The 13,036-nt window shown below is 40.1% G+C and overlaps 1 protein-coding gene across 3 annotated transcripts in view; it reads left to right on the top strand.

Annotated features, from left to right (window-relative positions):
* The first annotated feature begins 328 nt into the window (after window positions 1-328).
* magi3b (membrane associated guanylate kinase, WW and PDZ domain containing 3b) overlaps window positions 329-13,036 on the top strand; it is a 153,563-nt gene continuing 140,855 nt past the window's right edge. For 2 of the 3 annotated variants that reach the window (XM_081606903.1, XM_081606904.1), the window contains exon 1: window positions 330-1,837. In XM_081606903.1, the coding sequence (XP_081463029.1) occupies window positions 1,531-1,837 (307 nt within the window). In that variant the 5' untranslated portion in view covers window positions 330-1,530. Of the gene's footprint in view, window positions 1,838-13,036 lie in introns of all 3 variants that reach the window. The other variant, XM_081606905.1, reaches the window with a different exon arrangement.

The following is a 13,036-nucleotide window of genomic DNA, read 5'->3' on the forward strand; positions in this document are numbered from 1 at the left end:
TTTCTGTCCTCCTCATTTAGGTTTATGTAGCATTATTGATAGTTTCACATGCTGGTGAAACATTTGACTTTTCAAAAAACAATATTAAACATTTTAAAACTTGTAGCACACACACAAAAAAACAAAAATAATGGGAAGATATATAGATAATGCAGGTCAATCCTGAAAGACTTTTAGAGCCTGTATTAACCTTCCGAGAGGAGAGAAAGATCTCCAACAGGCAGCTACAAAGGAATGGTTCAGTTTGAAGCATATTAATGCAAACCCCCCTCACCTCCCACTCCATCCCCCAACCCTCCCACCAAAAAACAAAACAGTAACTATTAATGTCAATCCTTACAGTCATGTACATTGCACTGTGGTCTATTGCATAAATTGCAAATAAAACATTGCATCTAGAAGTTGCAACAAAGTAAAGTCAACGCCTGAATCAATGACCATGAAATGAACTAGTCCTATCAGTCCTGTGGATCTCATCAGCAGGTGGCGCTGTGTAAACATTCATCGTATTCACCTGGAAATTCCTCCCCATACCAGATTTAAAATAATAATAATAATACTAAGAAAAATGTTTCATATGTGGGTTCCTAATTAGGCGTGATTTGTTTTTTGCACGCTTAATATGAGGATTATTGGCGCGTATATTTTTAGATAATCTCATATGTAACGCGCATGTCTTTCTAATATCCAAGACGAATCCATTAAAATAGAGCAAAAATAAACAAGTAGACCTCGACGAAATTGATTTTACGTAAGAAATTAAATGACATAACACAACACTGAACCTTCTTGCACTGTTAATGTGTGTGTGAGTTATTTCCACCATCATTTAGTACCGCGACACGCCGAAGGATGGAGCCAGCATGAGAATCTGGGAAACTCTGCTGCTGAGCGTAAAGGGGCTGGTTCGGAGCTGAACAACATCCCTCTCGGCCGTGCCAGGTGTGTTCAAACCTGTAGCAGACAAACGCTCAGCAGATGTCTCTGCACTCAGTCACAACGGGGTGGATCTCAGCCGCTCCCGCCCGTCTGCTCTCAGCCTGCCCACAGGTAGGAGCGATTCTCGCAAACTGCGCGACGCCTCAGCGACAGACGCTCCTCAATCCGCCGCAAAGTGAGTGATTTTAAGCCGACTACGTCTTTCTTCGATTTATTGCTACCCGGAAGGCTCATCCAGATACAAATTGTGGACGCGGTTGTGAAGAGCAAGAGCACATCAGCTGCATTGTCTTGTTTGTAACCACCTCGACGGTATCAACTCTGTTGCTTTACGCACAAGAAGCGCTTGGAATCGCCACAATTACAAGGACTGACAGGAGCGTGAAGCTTTGACTCGCCATACCTCAGCATCAGACCCCAGCAGGTGACCATCATAAATGTCAAGAGGATGAAATCCCCCGCAGGTCGACAGAATAACTCCTGGGGGTTCATCGGGCTGCGTCACTTCACGCTTATTTAACAAGCACAAACTGAGGCGCCTCTCGTCACTTTGATTAATTCTTTCATAAAAAAAAAAAAAGGAGACAGATCATGTCCAGAACACTGAAGAAGAAGAAACACTGGTCCACCAAAGTGGTGGAGTGCGCCGTGTCATGGGGGAGCCTGGGAGACTTCGGCTCCGTGGTGGAGATCCTGGGAGGAGCGGAGCTCGGACAGTTCCCCTACATTGGCCAGATGAAGCTGGACGTGCTGGTGTGTCACGTCGGAAAGCTGCCGTACTACGGGGACGTCCTGCTGGAGGTGAACGGCACGCCCGTCAGCGGGCTTACGAACCGTGACACCCTGGCTGTCATCCGCCACTTTCGGGAGCCGATTCGCTTGAAGACCGTCAAACCAGGTGCGTCCTCTGCCCTCTGTTCCCAGCGCTGCTGCTGCTGCTGGCCTGTCACCTGAGCTCTGCTTGGAAGATGAGCTGTGATATGTGCCATCCACAAAGCACAACAAACCCACGTGATGAGTACATGTAACTGTCTTAAGACACTGTCTGACAACGTTTGCCCTTTCAAAAACATATGCATAATATTTCAATTGAAATCCATAATTTCTGTAAAAAAGTACAACAAAAAGTTAAGTTAAAGTGGGACCACCCAGCGCTCCCCTTTTTGCAGGATTGCCCAGACTTCTGTAACTGCCTTCTGTCTCATAAAGTCTAATGACCAGTTCTCTCAGCACTTTCTCAGGAAGATCGAAGAGTGATAATGGCCATAATGGCATGTAGCCCAGTTGGAGCCATCTCAGCTAAGTGCACTTACAAGCATAAATATAAGGGTCAGTCTCACCCTTTCATTATTCATCCAGACTTTTGCCCATTGGTCACAGATGCATATTGGTTTGTGGGAACGATGGCGAAACTGTCTCAATCAGTTTCGCCAAAACTCAGGCCTCTGTGTTGGCTGAAATCTGTGGAGTTTCTTAGGAACGATGCTGCGGCTCCCCTCTGGTTTGAATACAACCCCTTTACGTTTAATAGGGCTGCTTTGGGTCTTAAGCTGGATATACTTTTCTTTGAATATGTGCTAGAGCTGGAATGTCTGAACACCAACTGAGATCGTTCAAAAGGTTACATCCGCATCATCAGCGGCAGCAGCTGAGTCTCAAAACCTCAGGCCAGAATCCCTGAATATTAGCTGCATGGGTGGACACACATCAGAATGTGTGTTTACCAGCAGCTCTACTATAATTTATTTAATAATGTATTGATTTTTTATTTTTTTTTTTTACATATTTTATAAGCAAAAAGGAAAAGATAAAATGCTCAAATAAATAAACAAACGAGTCGTGCATGCACATGAATGTGTGTGTCTTTCATGGCTCTGCACTCCTCAGAGCTACTAACACCATGCTCTCTGCCCGACTAACCAAGGATGATTAATAAAGGGCATGGAGGAATGAGCCAGCAAAGGGGGAGAAAGACACAAAGCAAGAGAGAAAGACTGGGAGAAAAATCCGCCCTGCCTTTGGCTCCAGGCTGGACTCCCACACAAGGCTGTTTTTCCTCTTTAAAGCTCACAGGGAAGTAATAGCGACAAAGACGGCGAAATCCCCTATCACTTTATTTTTCACTGTCATCCTTAGCAGCATAAACATACTGTTGTTTAATCTTGTGCTTAATGATAAGTTTGGCGAAAAAATCCCCCCCACCCCCGGCATTAGAGTAGAGATGGGACTGCTACATAGCCTTATTACACATCTTGCACATCTGCATTATGAGTATACATTCTTGTGTGGTAACCTCATGTTTAATTCACACCTCTTGCATAATTGAGCCAGCGAGTGGATTTTCTCCACTCAGTTGGAGGCTGGGGGCCTGGGGGATCAGCTGCTACCAGGAAGCCCGGAGAGCTGCCGATAACACGGCGGTGCTGACAGCAACCGGGGGAAGAGTCCCTTGATCCACCAGATGTTCTGCCTTGCTCTTCCCAGTATCCTCTCGTGCTCTGTCTGAATCAACCTCTGGAGATGGTATGCTTCCTGTGCTGTTGCTGCCAGTGGTGCTGACAGCTGGGGCGGAGCGTGGAGAGAGGATGGAGAGGGTGTGTGGATGCAAAGACTGAAATTGGGATTTGGGGCAAGGATAAAGAGACGGGATGCACGGTGCAAGTCACTACATGGGTTGTTATCTCGCTCGGTTATTGATCGGAGAGGAGTGCGAGGTGAAAGAGTTGCACACGGTCTTTCCTCTAGTTTTCTATAGCTTCCTGGTGCGTATCATATATTCTCTAGTGGCTGCTAAAAGGTTTCTCTTTACTTCCATGTGGGGCAGATGTGGATCAGTGGGTCATGCAGCAGCTCCATCTATCACAGAGTTCTTATTCAAGACATAAAACTTACATTGTCCCTAAAACCTTGAAGAAATTAGTGATTTGTTCTTGTAAAGAACATTCCCTGAACAAGTCTTTTCCTTTTCTAAACTAAACTGATCCAGCCTCAAGACTTCGTGGCTGACAAAGCTGTGGACATGCCAATTTCCTCGCTGTCTTTAAACGTACCTCGATTAAAAGCTCTGAGCAGAGCGCAGATATCTTTTTCTGCTTGCATCCCCCAGCTAAACATTCAAATGAATATCTTCTTGAATGACATCCCAAAATGTCTTTTTTCCCACATGTATGCTCTTTTCTGCCTCGTATATGTCTGCACAGCTGCAATCACTGTGCAGCTGAACGTAGGCACAACCCGAAGTCATTTATGTGCAGCTGAAAGGATGATGACTCTGACAGCAAATAAATAATTTCACATTGCAGTGCATGGTGGAGCAGGCGCAACAAGGCTTCTTTTGTCTTTTAGTAGGCTAATATTAGCTGTGTGACTATATTAAACACATGTAAACAAGATGTCTTATTTGTACTGATGCATTCTGCCTTTTTTGCAGTTCCAGACAAAGTGCTATACATGTACAAATATACTCATCGGCTACTTTATTAGGAACACCCTGCTACTACCAGGTTAGATCCTCTATTGCCTTTAGAGCTGTGTTATGTTACCTCGATTAAACAATGTGCTGGAAATATTCTTCATAAGTTTTGACCCAAATTGACTTGATAGCGTGATGTAGCTAGCTGCGGATAACTTTTCTGCACCACAATCTTATTGTAAATCGACTTTTTGTTTACCACACCGAAAAGCTCCTCATTATGACTCAAACGCGTTGACTGTGGAGGCAGAAAAGTCACTGTCATGTTCAAGAAGCCGGTTTGAGATGTATTGTGACATGGAGCAATGTCCTGCTGGAAGTAGTCATGAGAAGACAGCTATGCTTTAATACACTGAGTTGGATGGCCATGGAGTTTGTTTTGCCATTTGTGAGAACAGGCAATGGAACAGGTGAACCCAATAAAGTAGGTACTGTACCTTTAAAATATTGCTCAGCAAGCTTGCTAATTCCTTGGAGCATATTAGTTTCATTGGCTAATTTTACTGTTAATTGTCTTTAATTCCGAAGTAAAATGGCAGGATTAGTTAATTCAAGTCTGTACTAATTCTGTTACACACAACAGTTTGTTCCCTACTCTTGATTGCAGCTGTATTTACCTGCCTCCGCTTACACACAGCAGTGCGTTTCCCATTACCTGTTGATCATGCCAATAAAGAAGAATAGAGACTGACATGAGCCTCTAAGCCAATGTATCAAACAGCAATAGAGAGTGTGGGTTAATCACATTAATGCACCGCTCATATCACAAAGTGCCTCTCATTGGAATCACGCTCTTGACAGGCTATGCTTTGTCACAGAGAAGAGATTTGCAGTCGGCTGTTAAAAAAAGGGATGAGAGTAAGAGTGGGAATACAGACTCAAGGATCTGTGGTCAAATCAGTGAAGACGTGTTCTTGCCTCAGATGTTTCTTGCAGTGAGCTGAGAAAAGCAGCACAGCCATTTTATATACTGCTCCTCTGGCACTCACAAGAAAGTCATTTAAAGCTACAGGAGCTTTGTCTTATTAACTTTAAAGCGATAATGTTTTTTTTATTTATTTTTTTCCAGATTTACCAAGTGATTACTTGTTGAGCTGTTTTGTCTCTGTCACTGATCGTTTTGAACAAATTTTACTCGTAACCTGGATGTTCATGTAATATATTGTGCATTTTGACAGTCTTCTGCACTAGTAGAGTGAAATACATTTTGCATAAAAAAAAAGAAGAGGCAACGCAGTTGACTGAAATATAGAAGATGTTGATGCTTTGCAGAATGCTTTCAGAATATTGCATCAGTCTGTGTCCTCCTACTGCGTATCCGGAAGCAAATGCTCTGGGTTGCTTTCATGGGCAGACGACCATCCTACTAGTTTGCATGTTTCAACCCAACAGATGCAAATGCGTTTACTCGATGACTGCTGCAAAGTTGAGTGTTTAAAGTTTTAGAGGGTTTTTTCTGGCTTCCAGTGTTTCCATGTTTTCACTTCATTTAACTGTAATAAAATTAGGGAAAACCACAGAGGCTCTCACTTGTAGGCTATACATCATACAGGATTCCTTGTGTGCTTTTAATCTTGTAATAGAAATGAATGTGTGGTGGAAGCAGTGAACTTTCTTTCAATGGCACCTTGACAACAATTAAAGCAGATCTGATGTTGAAGATTAGTTAACTGAAGTGGAATTGATTCCCAATCTGCTCTGAAATTAACTGATGCGTGTGTTTTGATAAATCAAAAGTCAAAGTGTGGCTTCTGACTGAGGAAAATCATTCTTTGTCCTGAAATCGTCAATGAAGGATGAGTTTCGATGATGATGAACATGCAGTCAGTCAGAAATACAAATATTGTTCTAAAGATACAACTTACAGTGCATTACTAATGATTCTTTATTACACCAGTTACATAGAAAGTTAAAATATTCAGCAACACAGTAAACAATAATTGCATCCAATATATTTTGAAACAGAAGCAAAGTATTTGTTGATGGTCACGTGAAACCAAATGTAAAGATGTTTTTAAACAACAAAAGTAAAAGCTATAATCCTACTTTTGGGTCTGGTTTGCATTAATTCTCAATGAAAATAATCTCTGTTACTATAATAATAATAATACATTTTATTTGTAGGCACCTTTCTGGACACTCAACGTCACCTTACATAATTTTACATAAAAACAAACACAAAATTGAAATGCATAGTAAAAATGAGTACAAAACAAGATTTAAAAAGACAATGCAGTTGCAATCAAAGACCATAAGCTACTTGAAACAGATAGGTTTTGAGTTTGGACTTGAAGAGTGGCAAAGAGGCGATGTTACGGAGATCAGGTGGGAGTGAGTTCCAGTTTGGGAGTAGAGCCGCTGAATGCTCTGCTCCCCATAGTGTAGCAATGTGAAGGAGGTCCAAAAGACATGGGGTGTGAGGTTGGGAACCCCTTTGAAAGTTAGGAGTATTTTATAGTTGATGCAATATGAGATGGGAAGCCAATGGAGCTGTTGTAGAACAGGCGAGATGTGATGAATTGAAGGGGTCCGTGTGATGATACGAGCAGCTGAATTTTGAACCAATTGCAATTTATGGAGAGTTTTCTGTTGCAGACCAAAGAGAAGAGAATTACAGTAATTTAAACGAGAAGTGACCAGACTGTGGACCAGAAGAGCAGTAGAGTGAGGAGTGAGAGAAGGACGGAGACTAGGAATATTTCGGAGATGAAACTAGACTGACCAAGTGATGTTATTGACATGGGAGGCAAAGGAGAGCATGCTATCGAGGGTGACACCATTGTTTTATTTTAAGAAGACAGTCAAAAAGGGATGAAAGTGGAAGCATAGAATTAGTTTTGGTTGAGGGATAGAGCAGGTGACTATTATGTTTGCGGAAAATATAACCAAGGAGGAGAAGGTAAATGATAAACAGCGAGGGTCCCAGGACAGAGCCCTGGGGAACACCTGAGGTAACAGGAACAGGATGAGATGTAGATGATTTTAATTGAACAAGCTGAGTGCGGCCTGAGAGGTACGAATGAAACCAGTTCAGAAGTGTATCTACAACACCTAGAGAGGATAATCTGTCAAGGAGGATGTTATGTGAAATTGTATCAAAGGCCACAGTTAGATCAAGCAGAAGGAGTATAGATGATAAACCAGAGTTAGCAGCAAGGAGGAAGTGATGAGAAATTTTAAGAAGTGCTGTTTCTGTACTGTGGAGTGGACAGAAACCAGATTGGAATTGTTCATATAAATTATTGCTGGATATATGAGAATGAAGTTGGGCAGCATTTGTGTTTTTCAAGAATTTTAGAAATGAAAGGAAGATTTGTGATAGGATAACCTCATTCTTGAGGTTATTGGGATCTAATCTAGGTTTCTTAAGTACTGGGGTTATAGCAGCTGTTTTGAGGTCCAGGGGAACATGATGTCAGTGATGACAGGGGACAGAGAGGGGAGGGAAGCTTTAACAAGAACAGCTGAAAGAGGATCTAAATGACAGTTTGAAGATTTTGAGTTTTCATCGACTGAGGGGAGGCTGAAGACTGAAAATAACTTAGCAGGGACAACTAGAACTGGAACAGATGAGGACTAAATACTATCATAACATTTTTCTATTGGCGGATGATAGACAGATTGCATTAGCTTAAAATAATAGGGATGAAGTAAACATTTGAAACATTTCTTCTAAGCTCAAAGGAATAACTAAAGCATAAGCAAATACCTCCTGAACAAATTGTTCTAATTAAAATACCAAAACTGTAGTCAGCTTTTGCCTTTTGATGTTGCTTATACTATGTAATGTGGTGCAATAAACAACATGGTATGTTTTCCATTTGTTTTTGTTGCTTCTTTAACGTCTTTGTAACATTTTTGTCTGTCTGGTTCTCAGTATATCATCCTACAAAACATTTTGTTGATGTACAGCTTGTTTGTCCTTTGTGTCTCTCATCAAGCATCTCCAGAATGTGCCTGAGGCGGTTGTCAGGCAAGTGGTGAAGTGCTGCAGTCCTTCTTCACACACACATGTACACACACTCACACTAAAACACACTGCATCCCAGTGGGGTTTACCGGATGCTTTAGCCTCTTACTCCAACCTTACGTGTCAAAACAGAGTGCACAAGTTTAATCTAAACTTAACATTTCCCCAAAACAAATTGGAAGCTCGTGTCCATATGGTAGCATACAGATGGCAGCATAATTTTGTTGGCATCTCTGCTAAAGATCTATAAAAAAATGCTTTAGAATAAATCCATATGTTTTCAGTATTCTAGCCTTTCAATTAAGAATGTAATTAAAAATGTAAAACAATTGTAACTTTGATTAAGCACATTTTTTTAAGACGGTAGTTTTTTCTGTTGGGCTCAATTAATAGTAAGCCTCCCTTTGAAATACATATAATCATAATAATGTATTTTTTAAAAGTTTGTTCTTTACCTTTTCTGCTTCTATGTGTCTAGTAAATTGAAATTAGTAATGCATATCTTTGCTCTCCCCTGGGGTATAAGTACAATGTGACTTTGTCACCACGCACAAAGGGTGTGAGAACTGTAGCAACCAGTGGCTTCTTGGGCTGGTCATTAAATCTTCAACCATTTGACAATATATTCATGAAAGCTTTTTTTTTTTTTAACCATCACAAACATGTAGAGTTTGCCAAATTATACTCTAACCTTTACTTTACTGGATTTTTGGCCAGATGAGGCCAAGATTGAGTTTTGACATAAAACAACAACATGTGGAAAATCTTTTCCCAATGTTTGGTATAGCAGAGTCTCTGCTGCTGTTGGGCTGCTTCTCTTCTAAAGGCCCAGAGAACTGGCCTATCAGTGGGTCTTTCAGCAGTGTAATGATCCAAAACATTTGAACAAATCAACAAAGCAATGGTTCAACGGACACAGAATCTGTTTTCCTCTATGGCCAGCTCAGTCCCCAGACCTAAATCCTTTCAATAACCTTAGCAATGAGATGAAGTCAGGAGAGTATAAGAGGAGACCCAGGACACTGGACCGATGATGGACTGTGCAAAGGAGAATGGTCAAAGATCCTGTCCAACTGGCATAAATGGGGATGTATTGACAGCATGTGTACCAATTGTACCAACTGTGTTTTTATTGTAAACAACATATTTCAATATTTAGTTTATTTGTTTAATGATTTTATCAAACTAAAAACTAGCTTAGTCAAACCTTTCTACACATTTTTACCAAGACTACCACTGTTTATATACGACAACATATTGGAATATAGGAAAGCTAGAGACCTCACTGAATTAAACCACACTCATATCATATTTATATATCTGTAATTAAAATAGTGTTCAAAAATCTCAAAACTCTACCCAGTTTCTCAGAAAGCCCTTAAATACTAATGTAACAGTGAGTTGAATAAAATGAGTTAAATTCTGTGTTTTGAAGCATTTTCAATTTGAAATGAAGAGAAAACATGAAAAGAAATATAAGTTTAGATTTATTTCATTTTCCACTTATTTTAGATATGCTTCTAATAACATTCTTACAACAGTTCTCCCTTACTGGAAATACCAACTTTTCAAAATTGCTTTGCATCCTAGCTGAGAGAACTTCCAGAAGAGATCTCAGGGCACAGGAGGTGGGGAGTTTGATGTCGGAAGTGCGGATGGTGTTGTGATGCATCTACAAAACGAGTAGTTCAAAGTTTTTCCCTCCCTCACTCCAAGTACTCAATAATTCAGTTTTCTTTTGTTTCAGAGCTGGATACTGCATTAATGTGCATGTGTATGTGTGTGATAACTGTTGGAATTAGAGTAAAGCGGTGGGCTAGAGTGAAAAAGCACAGCGTGACTCCCAGTTCCCAACCCTCTTTCATTATTCCCACTTTAATCAAATTGGCGCTGCTCTTGTCACACACTCCACCAGCACCTGCAACAATCTCAACGTAAACAGCATGCTTGATGAGGTGGCTTGGAGCTGGCACTGGGTGTTTTGAGATCGATGATGAAGAGCGTTTTATTGTGATTGCCTTGTGAATGTGAAAATGAACGCAGAAATCTATGTGGTTAAGTTTGTGCTCCTGGGACATGGGAGGTTGAGTATGTTGCAAACAACCTCAGTCTGAAATTAGTGCTGCACAGTTACTACAATAGTTTTTTTTATTTTTTCTTTTGTTTGAAAATAAGCAATAATGCATTTTCACAACATCCATCAAAATCCTTTTAAAATAACTATTTCCAGATGGAATGATACAATAATGGTAAAACATGCCTCTCCTGATGACATATAGCTTTCCTCACATGGATTTTAATAAAGAATAATGAGGAAAATGTGTAACATGTTGAAAAATAACAGTGTAAGCAGTTTTTTTTTTTTTTGCTCAATACCACAGTTATTTCATTGACACTTGGTCCCAATAGAAGCAGGGAACAGTGGACACTGGTTATATAGCTTGAGCTTAATGAACAATAAGTGTGGGGGGGATCAGCACAAGCAAACAACATAATCTCTGCAACTCATATCTAAACTACATGGAGAAAAAAGCTCATTATGGGACATTGCATCTTCAGTGTTAGAGATTTGTCTCTTTAATTGCATTTTCTACAGCCGCTCACAATAGCAGTGGCCATGAAACCATATAGCATACAAATAGCATTTGGGTGTTTACACTGTTTCCTCAGGGATATATCTCTTTTTATCAGTGGGGGCTCTGGTGGATTTATCTTCCTGTGTGCCCTGAGTCCCTGTTCCAATTAAACACTCATCTTATCTTAACATGCGAAAGTGTGTAAATGACAATATAATGACTGTTTCTAATGCAGACCTTTTAAACAAGTGTTTATTAGGTGGTTAAAAATTATGTAGTTATGTTTTAGTTGTATGTTGTTTGTTTTGATTGTGAAACATTGGAAGATGAGTTTTTCATTGTTGAACGGGCAGATGAAGAAAAATGGCCACTGAAAGTATCTATTTTTTGCTTTGACCTGCATTTTATTTGCTTTTGCTACTCACTGTTTTCCCGTGGGAGACATTTTTTTTCTTATTTTTTCTGCATGTCTGAGCCTTAATGTCCAAATGACACAAAAATATATTATTTAATGCTCCTTTACTTTTCAATTTTGCCTACACCACTCATTGAAAAAAAAATAAAATTAAACAAAAAATTCTACTTAGTAACACAAAAATAGCTTAGCTCTAGTGCGATCAGTATTTTCTTGCCACCAGAAATAGGGACTACAAAAAGCAACTTTGACTCAAGTTGTATTTAATTTGCAGAAACAAAAACTCGAGATTTTACTTAAACTGGACATCTGTGACTCAAGTCTTATAAGTACTTATTTCCTATAATCCTGGGTTAACGTAAGCTGCTAAATTTGGAACATTTTAGTAAATGACTAATGATGTTCACTCTGATACACTGTACTGTATACAGATTAATGGTTGCCATGGTAACATTAAGCACAGTATGTATGGCTTCTCTGTAATACTCTCAGTAGTAACTGCCAGTAAATGGAGTTAACTGATGGCCCCAGATTTGTCCTTTTCTATTTAATGCTTCCACTGAGCGAGTATCAACAGTCAGTAAGCTACAGACTGCTGCCCTGTTAAAAGGTGCGTTTGATTTATTAACATGGGACATTTGAGGACAATGGACTTCCACAATAGTACGTAAATATCTCTTTATATTAATTACAGCGTCATAATAATAACCTCACAGTATTGTCTCTACCTTGACTCTGATGTTATCGTCCAGTTGTCAAGCTAAAGTCATAACATGACGCCTGGTTTGTCAAATTAAAACATCTTCATTTTTGGCTCATTTAGTAATCCAACAGCTTATGTTAACCTATTTCTGGTATTACTTTGAACATGTATATTCATATTTTTTACTTTACTCACTTTGAACACCAGTTAACAACAGTTATTTACACATTGAATCGAATATTCTTAAAAAGATAAAGATATTAAATTTCCTGAATTCAAAACCCGAGAGCAGAAAGAGTAGATGGTGTTTATCTATAGCTAAATGCCAATTTCAGATATTACAGTCTTAAGACTTGCGTTGGACTCTGAGCAAATACGATCTCTGCTTGGAACACAAAGACCCAATAAAATAGCAAAATAATATCATAACTGACTCTGTAATCTCCTTAAGATGTTTTTATTTGATAGATGGACAATCAGAAAATCTGTGTGTCACACATCTGTGTGTCCCTTGTGCGTTTATTGCCTCTTTTCTCTAACTGCATCAGTCATGTTCTGGAAGTGTGAAACCTCATTTTTTTGGGGGGAGGTAAACAACTTGAGTGTGTCTTTGTCAGTCTCTGGGAGCTCACTGGAGGGGATGACTGGACTGGCTCGACTCCTCCGTCTGGGACTCTTGTTTGTTTTACCAGAGGCTCAGCAGACATACGGCAGCTGACTGACCTGGCACGTTAATAGCGTTATTTTTATTCTACAGCGACCGCTGCAAACAATAATCTCGGCACCTCGCGTTCAGCTGCAATTGGTGATGCCACTCTTGTCACTTCCCTTCCTTTCCATTATCCAGATGTGCTTTATGCTTCAGCGGGTGTTTATCATTGCAAGGAATGCTCTCAGGTCACCTCTAGACAGCTCACAGGTAATGGGCCTTGACATCTGAATTAGTCCGCCCCAACAAAAG

Source organism: Poecilia reticulata, chromosome 5 (assembly GCF_904066995.2).
Source record: "Poecilia reticulata chromosome 5, P_reticulata-male-v2, whole genome shotgun sequence".
Lineage (NCBI taxonomy): Eukaryota > Metazoa > Chordata > Actinopteri > Cyprinodontiformes > Poeciliidae > Poecilia > Poecilia reticulata.